This window comes from Gadus morhua, chromosome 4 (genome assembly GCF_902167405.1).
Source record: "Gadus morhua chromosome 4, gadMor3.0, whole genome shotgun sequence".
Lineage (NCBI taxonomy): Eukaryota > Metazoa > Chordata > Actinopteri > Gadiformes > Gadidae > Gadus > Gadus morhua.
The window spans coordinates 13677305-13691514 of record NC_044051.1 but is presented as its reverse complement, the minus strand read 5'-3'; the positions used below and the strand labels follow the sequence as shown (position 1 = coordinate 13691514).

The 14210-nt window shown below is 47.6% G+C and overlaps 3 protein-coding genes across 5 annotated transcripts in view; 1 reads left to right on the top strand and 2 right to left on the bottom strand.

Moving 5' to 3' along the window:
* Positions 1–382: 382 nt before the first annotated feature.
* Positions 383–2745, top strand: ndr1 (nodal-related 1). The gene is made up of 3 exons (XM_030352966.1): positions 383–692; positions 984–1762; positions 1934–2745. Exons 1-3 carry the CDS (start codon positions 383–385, stop codon positions 2084–2086), a joined length of 1242 nt encoding a protein of 413 aa, XP_030208826.1. The 3' UTR covers positions 2087–2745.
* A 574-nt stretch (positions 2746–3319) lies between these two features.
* LOC115542755 (eukaryotic translation initiation factor 4E-binding protein 2) lies at positions 3320–5701 on the bottom strand. The gene is made up of 3 exons (XM_030355162.1): positions 5353–5701; positions 4063–4236; positions 3320–3980 (listed from the first exon to the last, which is right to left on the bottom strand). Exons 1-3 carry the CDS (start codon positions 5489–5491, stop codon positions 3949–3951), a joined length of 345 nt encoding a protein of 114 aa, XP_030211022.1. The 5' UTR covers positions 5492–5701; the 3' UTR covers positions 3320–3948.
* Positions 5702–6047: 346 nt separating this feature from the next.
* Positions 6048–14210, bottom strand: part of ank1b (ankyrin 1, erythrocytic b) — an 81509-nt gene continuing 73346 nt past the window's right edge. For 2 of the 3 annotated variants that reach the window (XM_030355102.1, XM_030355103.1), the window contains 4 exons: positions 13463–14132; positions 12994–13165; positions 12342–12410; positions 6048–11173 (listed from right to left, as the gene is read on the bottom strand). In XM_030355102.1, coding sequence (XP_030210962.1) covers positions 11099–11173; positions 12342–12410; positions 12994–13165; positions 13463–14132 — 986 coding nt within the window. In that variant the 3' untranslated portion in view covers positions 6048–11098. Of the gene's footprint in view, positions 11174–12041; positions 12119–12341; positions 12411–12993; positions 13166–13462; positions 14133–14210 lie in introns of all 3 variants that reach the window. The other variant, XM_030355104.1, reaches the window with a different exon arrangement.

Sequence of the window (14210 nt, the reverse complement as noted above, 5' to 3'; positions counted from 1 at the left end):
AGTGCTCACACACACCGGCCACACCAAAGAGCGATGGGTTTCGATACACAACGACCTGCTTATGATGCTCTTTCTCTGTTCTCTTGCGGATCAAACACTCTCCTCCAGCACTTATCGTTTGACAGATGTAGGCACAAGGGCCGATGGGCACCTAATATAAAACCAGCCCACAACACCACAGCTCAATCTCCCGCAGACAACCTCAGAGGAGTTCCTGACGAAACACCTGAGAGAAGAGGGATATCCGAGGGATTAATACGCACAATTTGGAATTACTATTACTACAACTTCTACTACTACTACTACTACTACTACTGCTACCACTACTACTACTATTACTTTATTAGCTATAGTGCCTCACACGGGACCCTACTTCGGCACCATGAACGGAATTACTTTGCTTTTTCTCTGCGCTCTTCTGACGGATTTAGTTCGTGTTGGAGATGCCACGGATCCCTTCTTCGGGAGCCACCGCAGCGACGCGGCGCTGCACCGGATGCGCGGTCTCCCGCAGCCGGCTGGCAGCAGTCGCGGCAACAGGCTGCCGCTGTACATGATGCAGCTGTACCGCACGCTGCGGGCCGAGCATGTGACCACCAAGGCCCTGGCGATGGGCCCCGCGTCGGGGGTCCGGCACGACGACAACCCCGGCCTGCACCAGGCGGACGCTGTGATCAACCTCGTCGCCAAAGGTAAGAAGAACACGCATTTCTTTATTTTATTTCCTTTTATTAATGGATTTACTTAAGCTACGTACTCTTTATATTTTAACGGAGTAGACGTGCTTGTCTACAATGTTTAATAAGGGTGCGTAAAAGTAATGCGTAAAAGTAAATTAAGTGTTTTCTGAGGCTAGAGCTTGTTCAACTGAAGTTATATGTTTGTAAACCGCAGTGAATCCTTAGCATAGTGAAAAGTGGCTGCACAACATAAAGTGTGGTGTTGGTGTTATTTACAACTAACAAGCCTCTTTGCACCCTCAGCTTGCCAGCAGAGAGGAGAGAGATGGTCGGTGACCTTCGACCTGTCCTCCATCACCGACAGCGAGAACGTCCAGCGCTCGGAGCTGCGCCTCCGCCTGCCCGCCTTCTCCCAGTCCCCCCGGGCCACCGTGGCCCTCTACCACTCCTCCCTGCGGGGGGGCGGCACCGCCGTGCTCCTGGGCCGTCTTAGGGCCCGCCCCGCCTCCATGACCTCCACCTCCTCCTGGAAGGTGTTCAACATGACGGAGCTGCTCGTCCGCTGGCAGGAGCAGAGGGATGCAGAGGAGGAGGAGGAGGAGGAGGAGGGGAGCCAGGAGGTGGAGGGGAGTGTGGAGCACGCGCCCGCCCACCAGGTGATGTTGGTGGTGTTCTCCAAGCAGAGCCCTGGCTCCGGGGGCCGGCGAGGGAACACGCTGATCCACACAGCCGAGCAGTCCAAGTACGTGAGCCTGGAGAGGGAGCGAAGCCCCCACAGCAGTGGGTCGGGCCACCGAGCCAAGAGGCACCAGCCCCAGCACAACCATCACCACCACAAGCAGGAGCACAGAGGTCAGGTGCACCAGGCTGTGGCCTACCCCGCGCCCCCCGCTCCAGCTCCAGCTGTGGAGGAGAAGCCCGGCCAGCTGTGCCGGAAGGTGGACATGTGGGTGGACTTCGGTCGGATCGGCTGGAGCGAGTGGATCGTGTACCCCAAGGGGTACAACGCGTACCGCTGCGAGGGCGCCTGTCCCAGCCCCCTGGACGAGACGTACACGCCGACCAACCACGCCTACATGCAGGTAAGAGGAAGCCCATGCATTCTTAAACTAATTCCTAAATTCTAATTAATTGAATTAAGTTATATGAAAGCATTTGATTCGTCTGTGACGCACAGTCACGCCCACTGTTTTGTCACACATTATTTGGTATTATTCCGTGACACTAACTCTATGTTGTTATTGTCTTCCTAGAGTCTCCTGAAGCTCCATCACCCGAAGAAGGCCCCGTGTCCGTCCTGCGTGCCCACGCGCCTGGCGCCGCTCTCCATGCTCTACTACGAGAACGGCAAGATGGTGATGAGGCACCACGAGGACATGGTGGTGGAGCAGTGCGGATGCCACTGATTCAGAGATTTCATTGGATAATTTTTTGCTGTGAAACACTGCCCCTTGTACGATCTAAAAAAACTGCAAAAATGGCGATCGACGCTACGCACAGACCCTTTGGCACTTAATTTTGGACGGCAACGATCGGTGAGAAAATTAAAAATATTGCTCGGTTTCAGGGTCCATATTGAATATTGCAGGAAAATTATGTAAAATAACGATTCAGAATATATTCATTGAAATATTTTTTGTAAAGTTTGGAGTTCGGGCTACCGTTTGAAGTGGACATCCATTATAAATGATCAACGCTAAAAGTAGACTATCGGCCTATAAAAGGGGCTGATTGAGTTGCAAACATGCCGTTTTAGGCCATGTATTGTTCAACCCCATCCTGGCCATTAATCAGGGAAAGTTCTGCGGACTGCCTCGTTAAAACGTGTCGATAACAAAATCCTTCCAGAATCACCAACCTACGCACTTTCTGACAGAATAAAGCCGTCCATAAACGGTCACTTTTCTGTTCCACGCACCCAGCGTGGCGGTACCTCCATGCTTTGCGGACCACACTGTACAGAGTTAACCACGGATGCAACATTTTACCGCTCTTTAGGTCATATTAACCCATATATATGTTCGCTGTATTGAATAAAACATTTAATTCATATTTTCATATTTTCGCACCGTGTCTATTTTATTTCTGATTTGCAATGTACTCAGACATCACCAGGTCAACATTCAATTAGGTTTAAATTGTATGCATAATGTTCCGAAAGATCTCATACAGCACAGACAACATACAATCATGATTTAGCTTTGACCACTGATAATAGTTTCTGTGTTTATCTTAACCTAAATTAATATTTTATCCTTGCCCGTGCTCTTGCAATAAAGCCACTCTGGTACAGAGCTCGTGGGAAAAGGCATCTGTGACCAGTATTCCTTCTATAGCCTACTTCAATTTGTAGGCCTAGGTTGATAAGGGATTGGTTCTGGCTTCGTTGTTGACACACTAGAACGGCTTCTTCTGTGTCACTCACTTCTTCCCCCCAACAGAATGCAGGGCAACTAAACCAACCCACACAAGGCCTTATGTGTCGGTTGGTTACGTTCAAACCTGTGACTGCTTGGGGTAGATTACAATATCTATGTCTATAGCAGGGTGAAACACAAAGTCAGAAACAGTCCAGGCCACCATCATAATATGATTATAGTTCATAACTGTGACTATATAACAAAGATGCAAACATGGTCTGAGATTTGTGTGATCAGAGGTTTATGATTTGTGAATTGAGAACAATCTGACAAAAAACAACCACTTTATGAATAGGGACAATGACTTATTACATTTCTATTCATCATGAAATATTTTGGTAAAAAACAAATGTGTATTTTGTCAGAAACATCGGCTAACAACTCAAAGGCTAGGTCCCTGCTCTACACATTGGATGTGTCTGACTATATTTGTAACAAATTGGATCATTCTTGTTTTGGCCATTTATTATGACATTAATAACTAAATACACTCAATACAGCGTTAGGATTTTCCACAATTATACGACAAAAGCAAACCTAAGAACAGTCTGTTGATAAAGCGTCCTCCAGAATGAAAACACATACATGTAAAAAAATAGTATTTGATTATAAAAAGGCATGCCGTGCTACCCATCTTAAACAAACTGTTGAGCACCATCACATTAGTATCTTGCCTACCTTCAAACTCATCCAAAATTTAAAAAGTCCACACTTTTTCCCTTCCAACTTAATTCTTAGCCTTTTAGAGTACATCGTTTTTTATATGGCATAGCACTAGTTTAGTATGGGCAAATATAGCCATACTTTAAAATGGCAGGATTTACTTTTTTGTCCGTCAGTTCAGAACTTTAAATGTCCATTTCAAACTGGGAATCATCACCTAAAAAAAGGAGCAAAAGGTCAAAGTTAGGTCCAACTTATCACACATTTAAACGTGAGGCTAATGATGGAAAGGGTCTTACCAGCGCTGCCTTCCCGGTGGTGGACATGGGTACTGCAGTTGGAGGTATTTATTACGTCAGCTGCTTTGAGGGGGCTGGTGACTCCTGGGATGTCAGGCAGGCTCGGGGGAGTCCGCGCCAAAGGAGATGTCCGGCACTGGAGGAGGAACTTCCGGTCATAGATGATTCTGGTTCCTGGAGGGCATCAGGAAACAGCGAAAATGTAGAACACAATGACTTGTATTACTTATATTGCTTAGCCTACTTTATTACTTTATTACTGAGCTCCAGAGAACAGGAACAGCATGCACATGGTCAACTACTTACCCCTCCCAAACGAGTGTTTATTGTTGCATCATGTGTATGCCATTCTGTATATCAGTTCAACCGTGCCTTGTGCTAAACACATCATAGGTGAACGAGTCCAGCTCCATCAGGTTGCAGCAGCTTAAAAACACAAACCAGGGCTGGTTCTGCATGTGCTAGTTTACTGTTCAGCATCTTGGCTGCAGCCCGTTTTACTGCAGAGAGGTTTACTGAGAAACTAAGCTATAGGCCTACCTATGTGTGGCAACATACGAATTGCAGTCAACAACAATACTAGAATTTTGGTCTTCTTTAAGTGGAGGACATATGCGGGTCAACGGATGATAAAAAACATAAAAGAATCACTAAATGAGGTGCAAGTGGTTTGGGCTTACCAATCTCAAAACAAAAAAGTCTTTCATGCAAGCCATTATAGGAACAGTCCACGCCATAGCCATAAACCTTATCTTCTAATGTAATCTATGACGAATTGTAAATGAGTAAACATGTTGTTCTTCGGCTCCACACCTGCATGATGTAGTACCAAGTCACATGGGTCGTCCCTATAAATAGGATGGCAGGGCTACTTATACTAGCGACGCGCCCCTTGACCACGGGTCCGACACGTTGTGGTCACAAATTAAAGATACTGTCTGACGTGAAAGTAGACTCCGTCTTGATATGGGTGCATTTACCTGCAACAATGACAGAACGGTCGACTACTGTAGCATACGCAGCATGCGGACATATGTTTAGCTAATTTTCAAATACACACTACTGACATGAAGAAACCAACATGAAACGCTGTATGTCTAACGTAATCGATCCTTTGCTTCTCCGTAAAGTCAGTGAAAAGGTGGTTCACTAAATAAATCGACGGATCAAAATTACAACATGGACACGCATCCACATTTGGACGCTACAGATTATAGTCCCATTCGCATGGTCGTGTACTCCGGCGATAAGAAGGTTAACGCGGTTGAGTCCAGTGAGTGTGCTTGTTACCTCCAGGGGTGGTGCTGAACAGGGTCCCTCCGGGGGTACTCGAGTAATCCTGGGGCATGTGAGCAGCATCGTGGACGGTGACCCGCCTGGTGGGCGCTGGGATATCCCGACCTGGCGTGTCCTTCATTTCAGCTGACATCGTTCAAACCACTGTTTACCATAAATAAATAGAAGGATGTTTGTGCACGACCTGTATGCTACACTCCTTCGGGCGGAAGTGAGTTGTCGTACAGGTGAATGTTGTGACACACAACAGATCCCTTATCCGTCGCAGCAAGAGTCACTACATTCCCTAGGACGGCCACGTGCGTCGAGTGACTCCAAAACAACAAGAGGGAGGGAGGGCCTCCTGTGATTGGCTGCGCAGAGGGGGCGTCCCACTAAGCGGATGTTGTCGTTTATCGAAGCTAGAGGTTGTTCTTTTTTTTTGTTATCTAACCTATGACCCAAAAGTGAGTCCAGAACGTACATGCAAATACAATGACGTCCTAACGGCAATGGTTTAACCTTGTACGATCATTTACGAAACAAAAAAAAAGCGTTCTGCAACTCCGGAAACAAAAAAAATATTTTTTCTAGTTACATAAAAAGCTAAACATATGGCTTAAATCTGAAAAACAAATAGGTATCCACAGTTGCACTGCGAATACCGTATAAAGTAAATAAAATAGTAACCAACAACACATCCAAAAACGTCACATATGTCACATTTGTTTATTAACTCTTGTAAATGGTTTGAGCTGGTGTACAGGGTAAGATGATCTATACATATCTTCATCTCTTCATCAGAGGGAATCTAGCTGAAGAGGGCTTGTATACATATTCACGTTTGTTTTTCCTCTCTCCAGGACGATACAAAAAGAAAAGAAAACAGGTATAATACTTACACAGCCTCGACATTCGCGGTGATGTGCGGGCGTTTACCTAGTCTACATAATGCCTAAAGAACATCTATAACAACTCTATGAGGGTGCATAGCATTCTAATTAAATATATTTTGTCATATATTTGTACATAGATTTCATAAAAATGTATTTTCTTGTGCATGTGTGCGCAGTTGCATTCCTTAGGATAGAGTAATATGATATTGCGTTTACATTGTCATGTATCCATTCTAGAGGAGTATAGGTGAGCTCTATTCTTTGCAACAGTTAAAATTGTACAATACTCATTTTAAAATACATCATAGGTTGATAGTCCTCCCGTGGTGTAGGCCTAACATGTCAGCTTGGGAACCTTTCTCCCTCCTTCCTCGGCTCTTAAACGTTGACTATGGTAAGTCACGCATAGAGGTCACACAAACAGACACACACACACACGCACGCACGCACGCACACACACACACACACACACACACACACACACACACACACACACACACACACACACACACACACACACACGAGCGGAGTCTTTTTGTTTTTAGCAATTTGATTGATAATGGGTTTTATGCCTAAAAATCCACATCAAATTAAGACCTCAATAGGAAAACCCTCCTGTCATCACAAGGACATATATAGTTTATAAGCCTAAAAAGGGGTCAGCATAACTATTCAATCAAACTTAAAAGATAAAATCACCCTTTATTCAACTTAAATAGTGCAATGTTTAATAACGGGATTGAAAGCTAACAACGTCAGCCGGGTGTCAGACATCATCCAAAAGGGTGAATTTAGTAAATTATCTCATTATGAGTCATAATAGTTAGAAAGGGGAGTCTTTGCTCTCCTCTGGTGGTTCATATCGAGAACGATGATGACAATAAGAATATCATATATATCTGGTAAATGGAAAACAGCTGATATTTCCTTGGTATTATTTTATATCCACAAGCCACATTTATATAAATAATAGTGCAAGTCCACATCAATATATATAAACCAGATTTAACTATTTAACCTCATCAACAACAAGTGAACCAATCAAATCGTCGCCAGGGCAACTAAAGCAACAGGATGAACCGAGGCCCAAGTTCAGAGTACGGCTGTCACCTGACACCAAAATCTAATAGGAATCTCCAACATTCTGACCACTTACACAAACTCAAGTACACACCCAGACACGCACACGCACACACACGGGGGGGGGGGACCCACGTGCCCATGAGTACATACATGCCGTCGTGTGTCTGCTATACATTCCCACGTGTCTCCTCCATCTTGACCCTGACGGAACCCAACACCACTACAGTATTTTTCTGAAACAAACACACACACACACACACACACACACACACACACACACGTTAAAGACCCTGCACCTCATGAGGAGCCCGACTCTTGACAAAAACAAACGAAACAACAACAACAACCATAAACATTATTTTATAAACCCAACACTCTTCTAACAAAGAAAAGATATGGGGGCAAAAGCTTGGATCCGGACGAGCGCGAGAGTGGGAACATAAACCTGAGTGTTGGAAGAGCGGACGCTGAAGGTGAGACACGCCCACAGCTGGGTTGCACAGGCGGAGTGCGGGCGGACGTTTAGCGGCTCTGTGATCGTGCGTATGTGTCACTATGCATTCATACATCGTGTCACTCATTCATTGTCTCGTTACGTTTTGAACCACAATTACATATTATATGGTACTGGAGGGATACACGTTTGTCTGCAGGTCTGGGGGGGGGGGGGGGGGAATGATTGCTACATGCATGGTATGACAACTTAAATGAAAATGTGTGCGTGTGTGTGTATGAGGTTGTATATATTCTGAGAAAACGCTGGCCATTTACAGCCACAACTGTCTATATCAAAATGATAGAATTACACATTTAACAAGTGAGAAACGCCCGGGTGTCAAATTCGAAGAAAAAGAAAACGCATAGAAATATGATGCATCAAACCGTACTGACGGCTTCAGTGTATGAAGTGGATAGATCCTGGCTTATATTTTGCTACTTTTAGTGCTAAACAACAGACCTCCACATGGTACGACCATGCACAATGCACTGCTACAATGTGGTCTTTCGATCTGCCGTCGACCCCACCATGGCACTTTGCTTTAGTGGGCATCAATCCATTCACATTAGAAGGAAACCAATTTTACCACCAGGTGTGTGGCGGCAAAAACTTAATAATAACGTCCACTTGGGACATCACAGGTGGGAGTGTCCACCTAGATGAGTGACAGCTAGAACCATAGGGAAAAAGCACCGCTGTCAAATGCCATGATTCAAATGCTTTCCAGTCCAGGTTAAAGAAATGTATACCGTAAGCGACTACCAACTTAACTCTTTTATTGCAGCCATCGCTTTTGTTCTCAGCGTGCGTCTAAATAGAATGGAATAACTTTATTGTCATTGCACATGTTACAGAGCAAAAGACCATCATAGGGATTCTATGTTCCTCAAGCTAGTCTGCAGAAGACTCCTAAATCTGCAGCCTGCACTCCTGGGATTCTGGTATCCTAGCTTTACCACCACCAGGTGGGTGGGTCTAGTAGTACAGCTATAAACAAGTTCCTGAACAAAATGGCTGACCCTATCTGCCACGCTGACTCCACCTGCAGCTCCACCCAGCTGCTCAAAACCCACCTATTCAGAGGTAAACAAACCCTATCTTTGAGTTGTGTGCTCTGCCAGTCTGTCCCTGCCCCCAGTTCTTACCCTGACGTACAATGTCCTTGAGGTCCCTTGAAATGGGCTTCGGAAGGCTTTACACACATTATAAATCAAATTGAGAACACAAGCGATGGCAGCGGTAAAAAAAAAAGTTACAATGGTGCAGGTTAAAGTCTTTTACATTGAAGACGTTGTTACGTTGTCACACACTTCCGAGCTTGTGCTTTATGCGCACGTTGTTTCTTTAACCCGTTAAACACAAGCAGTGAACCCCCTGCGGTGTCCTCCTGTCTGTGGTCCCCGTCAGGTATTATTGCTGTGGCAGACACAAAAAAATCCGGTATTCATATTGGACTGAACGTGTCAATGTATATACTCATGTACTGGCATGACGGTGTATGTGTTGCTCGCATGCATGCATGTTTGTTTGTTTGTTACGTGTGTGTTGTTGGTTTATAGTTCACGAGTCTGGGGTCGGTGTGGATCAGACAATCACAGTGCTATCTGCGTCTTTAAGCGAGTTCCACCTCTTTGTACAAACACAACCCATTCTGTGTCTCACTGTTTGATAATATACACACGGTTCCTTTGAAAACTGTCCCAGCATCCCTGGATCCCCCACAAGGCTTCCCCCCTCCCCCCGTTCTCTTATTTTTCTCATTTTGATTCCAAAGGGACAAACCAAAATGAAGCAAACGCAGCATGGGGGTGTGGGGGGGAGGGGGCGCTACAGCCAATCAAGTGACAGGGGGGGGGTGTTTCCCCGGTCTGGCTTGTTTCGGGGGGGATGTTGGGGGGTGCCGTTTGAATGTCGCACGGAGAGGTCTTGTGATTCCGCTGCATCTTGACCGCGGCTACGGAGAGGAGAAGCATGTCGATCTCATCAGAGCATGTGTTGCGCTACACGGTAGGACGAGAAGGGGGGAGCTTGGGATGAGGTCATCAGGTCAATAGGTCACAACCCCACTCCCCCCCCCCCCCCTGCCTTCTTAGGAGGCAAAAAAAATGAAATCAAATGAAAACGAAAAGATAAATAGTTCGGAGGGTTGGGTCAAAGAGTCCCCAGGAGTCTGTACAATGCCGTATGCGGCTCGTTCCTTGAGCTCAGGAGAATGTTCCAGGGTCTGAAGACCGTGTCCCCATCGCTCGAGGAGGAGGAGGGGGTGGATCGAGGGACGAGGACACACTCAGATCCCCCCCACTCGCAGGTCGAACCCAGCCTCCGACCCAACGTGGACAGGTCCCCGAACACAAACCAAGGACGAAAGGAAACGCTACAGGAAGCGAGCTCGCTCACACAGAGAAGACACCAGCACACACACGCACACACACACACAGCAACACTAACCAGCAGAGGGCAGCATAGCGGCTTTTTATCATTCCAGCGCTTAGCATCCCGTGACATCACACCGGGTGTAGACCAATCATGAGGGAGATGGTTCCGGGTCAGGGGGAGCGGGGGGGGGGGGGGGGGTTGTGTTTGGGGAGGGCATGGCTCAGTCAGCGCCCAGCTGAAAAGCGAGATACACATGCTTAAGAGAACGACACACGCGTACATACACACACACATACTGACACACACGTCCACGGTAGCATAGAGTGCATATATCACATTGAGGAGTGAAGGGTTGGAAGGGCGGTGATGGAGGAAGCATGGGTAGGCTTGGCGTAGGCTCAGCTGTATATAGAACAATCCACCGACAGGGGAGGGGGAAAGACTTGATTTTTTTTTTGGGCTGCAGTGTTTTCAGACTGGACTCGCTGTCACGAACCACACCACACAAGGGAAGAAAAAAGGTCCATCAGATCCTGGGCCACGTCTTCCACCCCCCTCCGGTCGTAGGTCATGACAGTTCAAAGGTCAAAGGGCATGCACCAGCAGTCATCATGCGATTACAGTTGACAGGAAGCACTTTTTGTTGCTTTTTTTTTTTTCTCATGAGTTTTTTTTCTGACATATATTGATTTTTGTAGAAAAGTCGTCATGCCCTAGTCTAGTATATATATATCTTTTTTTTTCTTTAAAAATTTTACAAAACTACAAGTTGGATTCCTCTTTTGTTTTTTCTTTTGTGGAGTTCCATGGTCATTTGGAGGATGGGGTTTGTGATTGCAATATTGTAGTTTGCACTTCTTGAGTCTTTGCCCCTTCTACTTTCTCTTTTCAAATTGTTTGGTTGCCCTCATTTTCTTCCTTTTTTCCCTCTGTGTTCGGGTTGAGTTTTTGTGGAGGATGGCTTGGCAGTAGATGTCTGTTCCTGGAAGCAAAAGAGAACCCAATTAGCTCAAGAACACAAACAAACCTTGAACGATACAAGCTAAATCCACATTTAAAAAACGTAAATAATAGGGCTGGGCAACGATTAAACGTTTTTATCGCGATTAATGGCATAGTATTGGTGAGTTTACTCGCGATTAATCACACTTTTTAAATTCTATTTTAAATCCACTCAAATCGAAGTTAAATGAGATTATCAAATGGAATGACACATTATAATTCATATACCAATGTACTTAATAAGCAAAACCAGACCAAGTGATCTTGAGAGATTTTTATTGACTCACTCAGTGTGGGTTGAATATGTGTAGTTCAATTCAAATAAGTAGCGCAACAGATTTGGGAATTGTAAACAGTCACTTACTGTAATTGTGGAAGTGGAATTTAATGTAAGTGGAACTAAAAACAAAAAATATTTCTGATATGAATGTTGACATTCTGTGGGCAAAACCTTTCAAAATCAAAGTAAGAAAAAAGAGAATGTGCGTTACTGCGTCAATTTGTATTAATCGCGTTAAAATAAGATTGCGTTAATGCGTAATTAACACGTTAACTTGCCCAGCCCTAGTAAATAATAACCAAACACACACACACTCAGCAAAAAACAAAAGCACCAATCACACCTCAGAGCAACGAACAAACGGCCCCTTCAGAGGCCAGAGATGCATTTTTTTTTTGTAAGTGCAAATAATAGAACAGAGGTCGCGGTGGGGTCGCAGTCGGGTCTCAGCGGGGTCATGGGGTCGCGAAATGATAGAAACATCTGCCGAGTCTATCCTAGTTCCTCTCTCAGAGCGAGTGTCCAAGCACTGGGCGGCCAGGGTGCTTGTCGTGACCGCAGCCCGTACCTTAAGGGGTGGGAGAGTGTGTGTTTTCACTGTTTAACTCTCCGGAGACTGGCGCCCTTTCTCACCCCCAGCCCCACCTGGAGCAAGGGGGTAAGGAGGCAAGGAGGCATGGAAGGAAGGAAGGGACAAGGAGAGTAGACAAGAGCTTTCACCGATTAGCCCCCTGCAGCCATGTTATGTTTTCAACCTAGAGCCAAGATGGCCGCTGAGAGTGATGCTGCAAGGGAACTTTTCACCACACTTCAACACGCATGTGAATAGGAATATTACGTTGTTACGCAAGAGGAAGGCCGGTCTTACCTTTCTAGCGTGTACCTTCCCGTGTTCATCAACAAACTGCTCATCGGGGCTGTCCTGTTTCTCGTCCCTCTGTCGATGTAACACAGCACATAACAATATAAGAATAACACAACGCAAGTCCAAGTAGCAGTAACATTATGCAACATTATTATTATTTATGTCATTAACAATTGATCGGGGGGGGGCATCATTCTGCCATTTTAATCCAATCCAGCCGCCTCAAACCTCAGCTACAAGGTATATTTCCCATGTGTTGCACCAAACTTCTCAACACATTTCTGCGTCAGCATTTCATCATCAAAAGTATTCACTTTGATGGGTCGTTATTTTAGCCATTCCAAAAATGTTAGATGGCATGAATGAAACAACGCCGTTTCATCGTCGTCAGTGATCGTCGGGACTAATAAAACATAGATATAAAAAAATGAAATAAAACTTCAGGCTTGGGCGAAGGCAAGAAGCCAGTCCTCGGGGCACGGGGACTGCTGACAGGCGGTCGGCACGGTAACCTGACCTGGCCCCGCCTCCAATCCTGTTCAAAGGTGCGTAGCCCCGCCTCCTGCGGAGAGAAGCCCAGCCCCCTGTTAAAGGGCAGGGCGCCCTGCAGTAGGGGCCGCCTACACAGCACCCAGGAGTAGCCCATGTCACACACCACGGTCTGGAGGGCCTCCTGGGCCACGCGCAGGCCCGGCCCGCCCTCGACGCCGCGGAAGCCAAGCGACACCGACGGCATCCGGACCCTGGAGGCCGCCCACCCGGGCACCCCCACCCCGCCAGAGTCCCGGTCGGGGAGGTAGGGCTGGAAGGCCCCGCCGCCCACCACTCTGCAACACACAGAGAGAGAGAGGGAGAGAGAGAGGGAGGGGGAGAGAGAGAGAGAGAGAGGGAGGGGGAGAGAGAGAGAGAGAGAGAGAGAGAGAGAGAGAGAGAGAGAGAGAGAGAGAGAGAGAGAGAGAGAGAGAGAGAGAGAGAGAAAGAGAGAGACAAACAACAAACACAAGCAAACAAACAACAAAGGAAGAAAGAAGCAAATGAAGACGGAAAGCGATCAGCACCAGCAACGGGAACGGGGGAACGCGAGCGACGATTCGAGGGGCCTGTGCTGTGTGTGTGGACCCTACCTGTCACCGTTGTGGTCCGACGCCCCGCTCAGCCCGGAGATCTGACACAGCTGGGCGTACACCTGCTGGCCTGTAACAACAGAGAAGCCTTCCACTGAACCCAGCCCTACACCTCCTCCTCCTCCGTCTCTCGCTCCTCTTCCTCCTCCTCCTCCTTCTCCCGCCGACCTCTGACCTCCCAGCTGGCCGTTGAGGTTGACCTTGGGCACGGCCCCGCTGGCCCTCACCCTGTCCCGCTCCGCCAGCACAGCGGCGGGCCCCAGCGACGCCGCCGCCTCCACCTCCTCCTCCTCCTCCTCCTCCACCTCCCCTTCCTCCTCCTCCTCCTCCTCCTCCTCCTCTAGCTCCATGATGGAGCCGCTGGCGCCGCTCAGCCCGCTGCTGGGCCGGCCCAGGCTGTAGGGGAGGGAGAGCGTGGCGCCCTCCGAGTCGTCGGCCCGGCTGCCGTCCAGGGACGAGTCCTCCACCGTCACCAGCGAGGGGCTGACCCCCGCCGGCCACACCTGCACGTCCGACATCTCCAGCAGCGTGTCCTCCTCGGTGGTGGCGATGGGGGCGCACTCCAGGCCCGACACCTCCCTCCAGTAGGGCTCCGAGCCCAGCGGCGAGGGCAGGCTGTACTGCATGGAGGCCGGGGAGAGGAGCAGCTCCTCTTGCAGCAGCCCGTAGCCTGGAGCAGGGGGGCAAGGGGAGAGGAGAGAGGATAGCAGCGTGCAGGCACAGGGGAGGGGGGCGGTGGAAGGGGGCT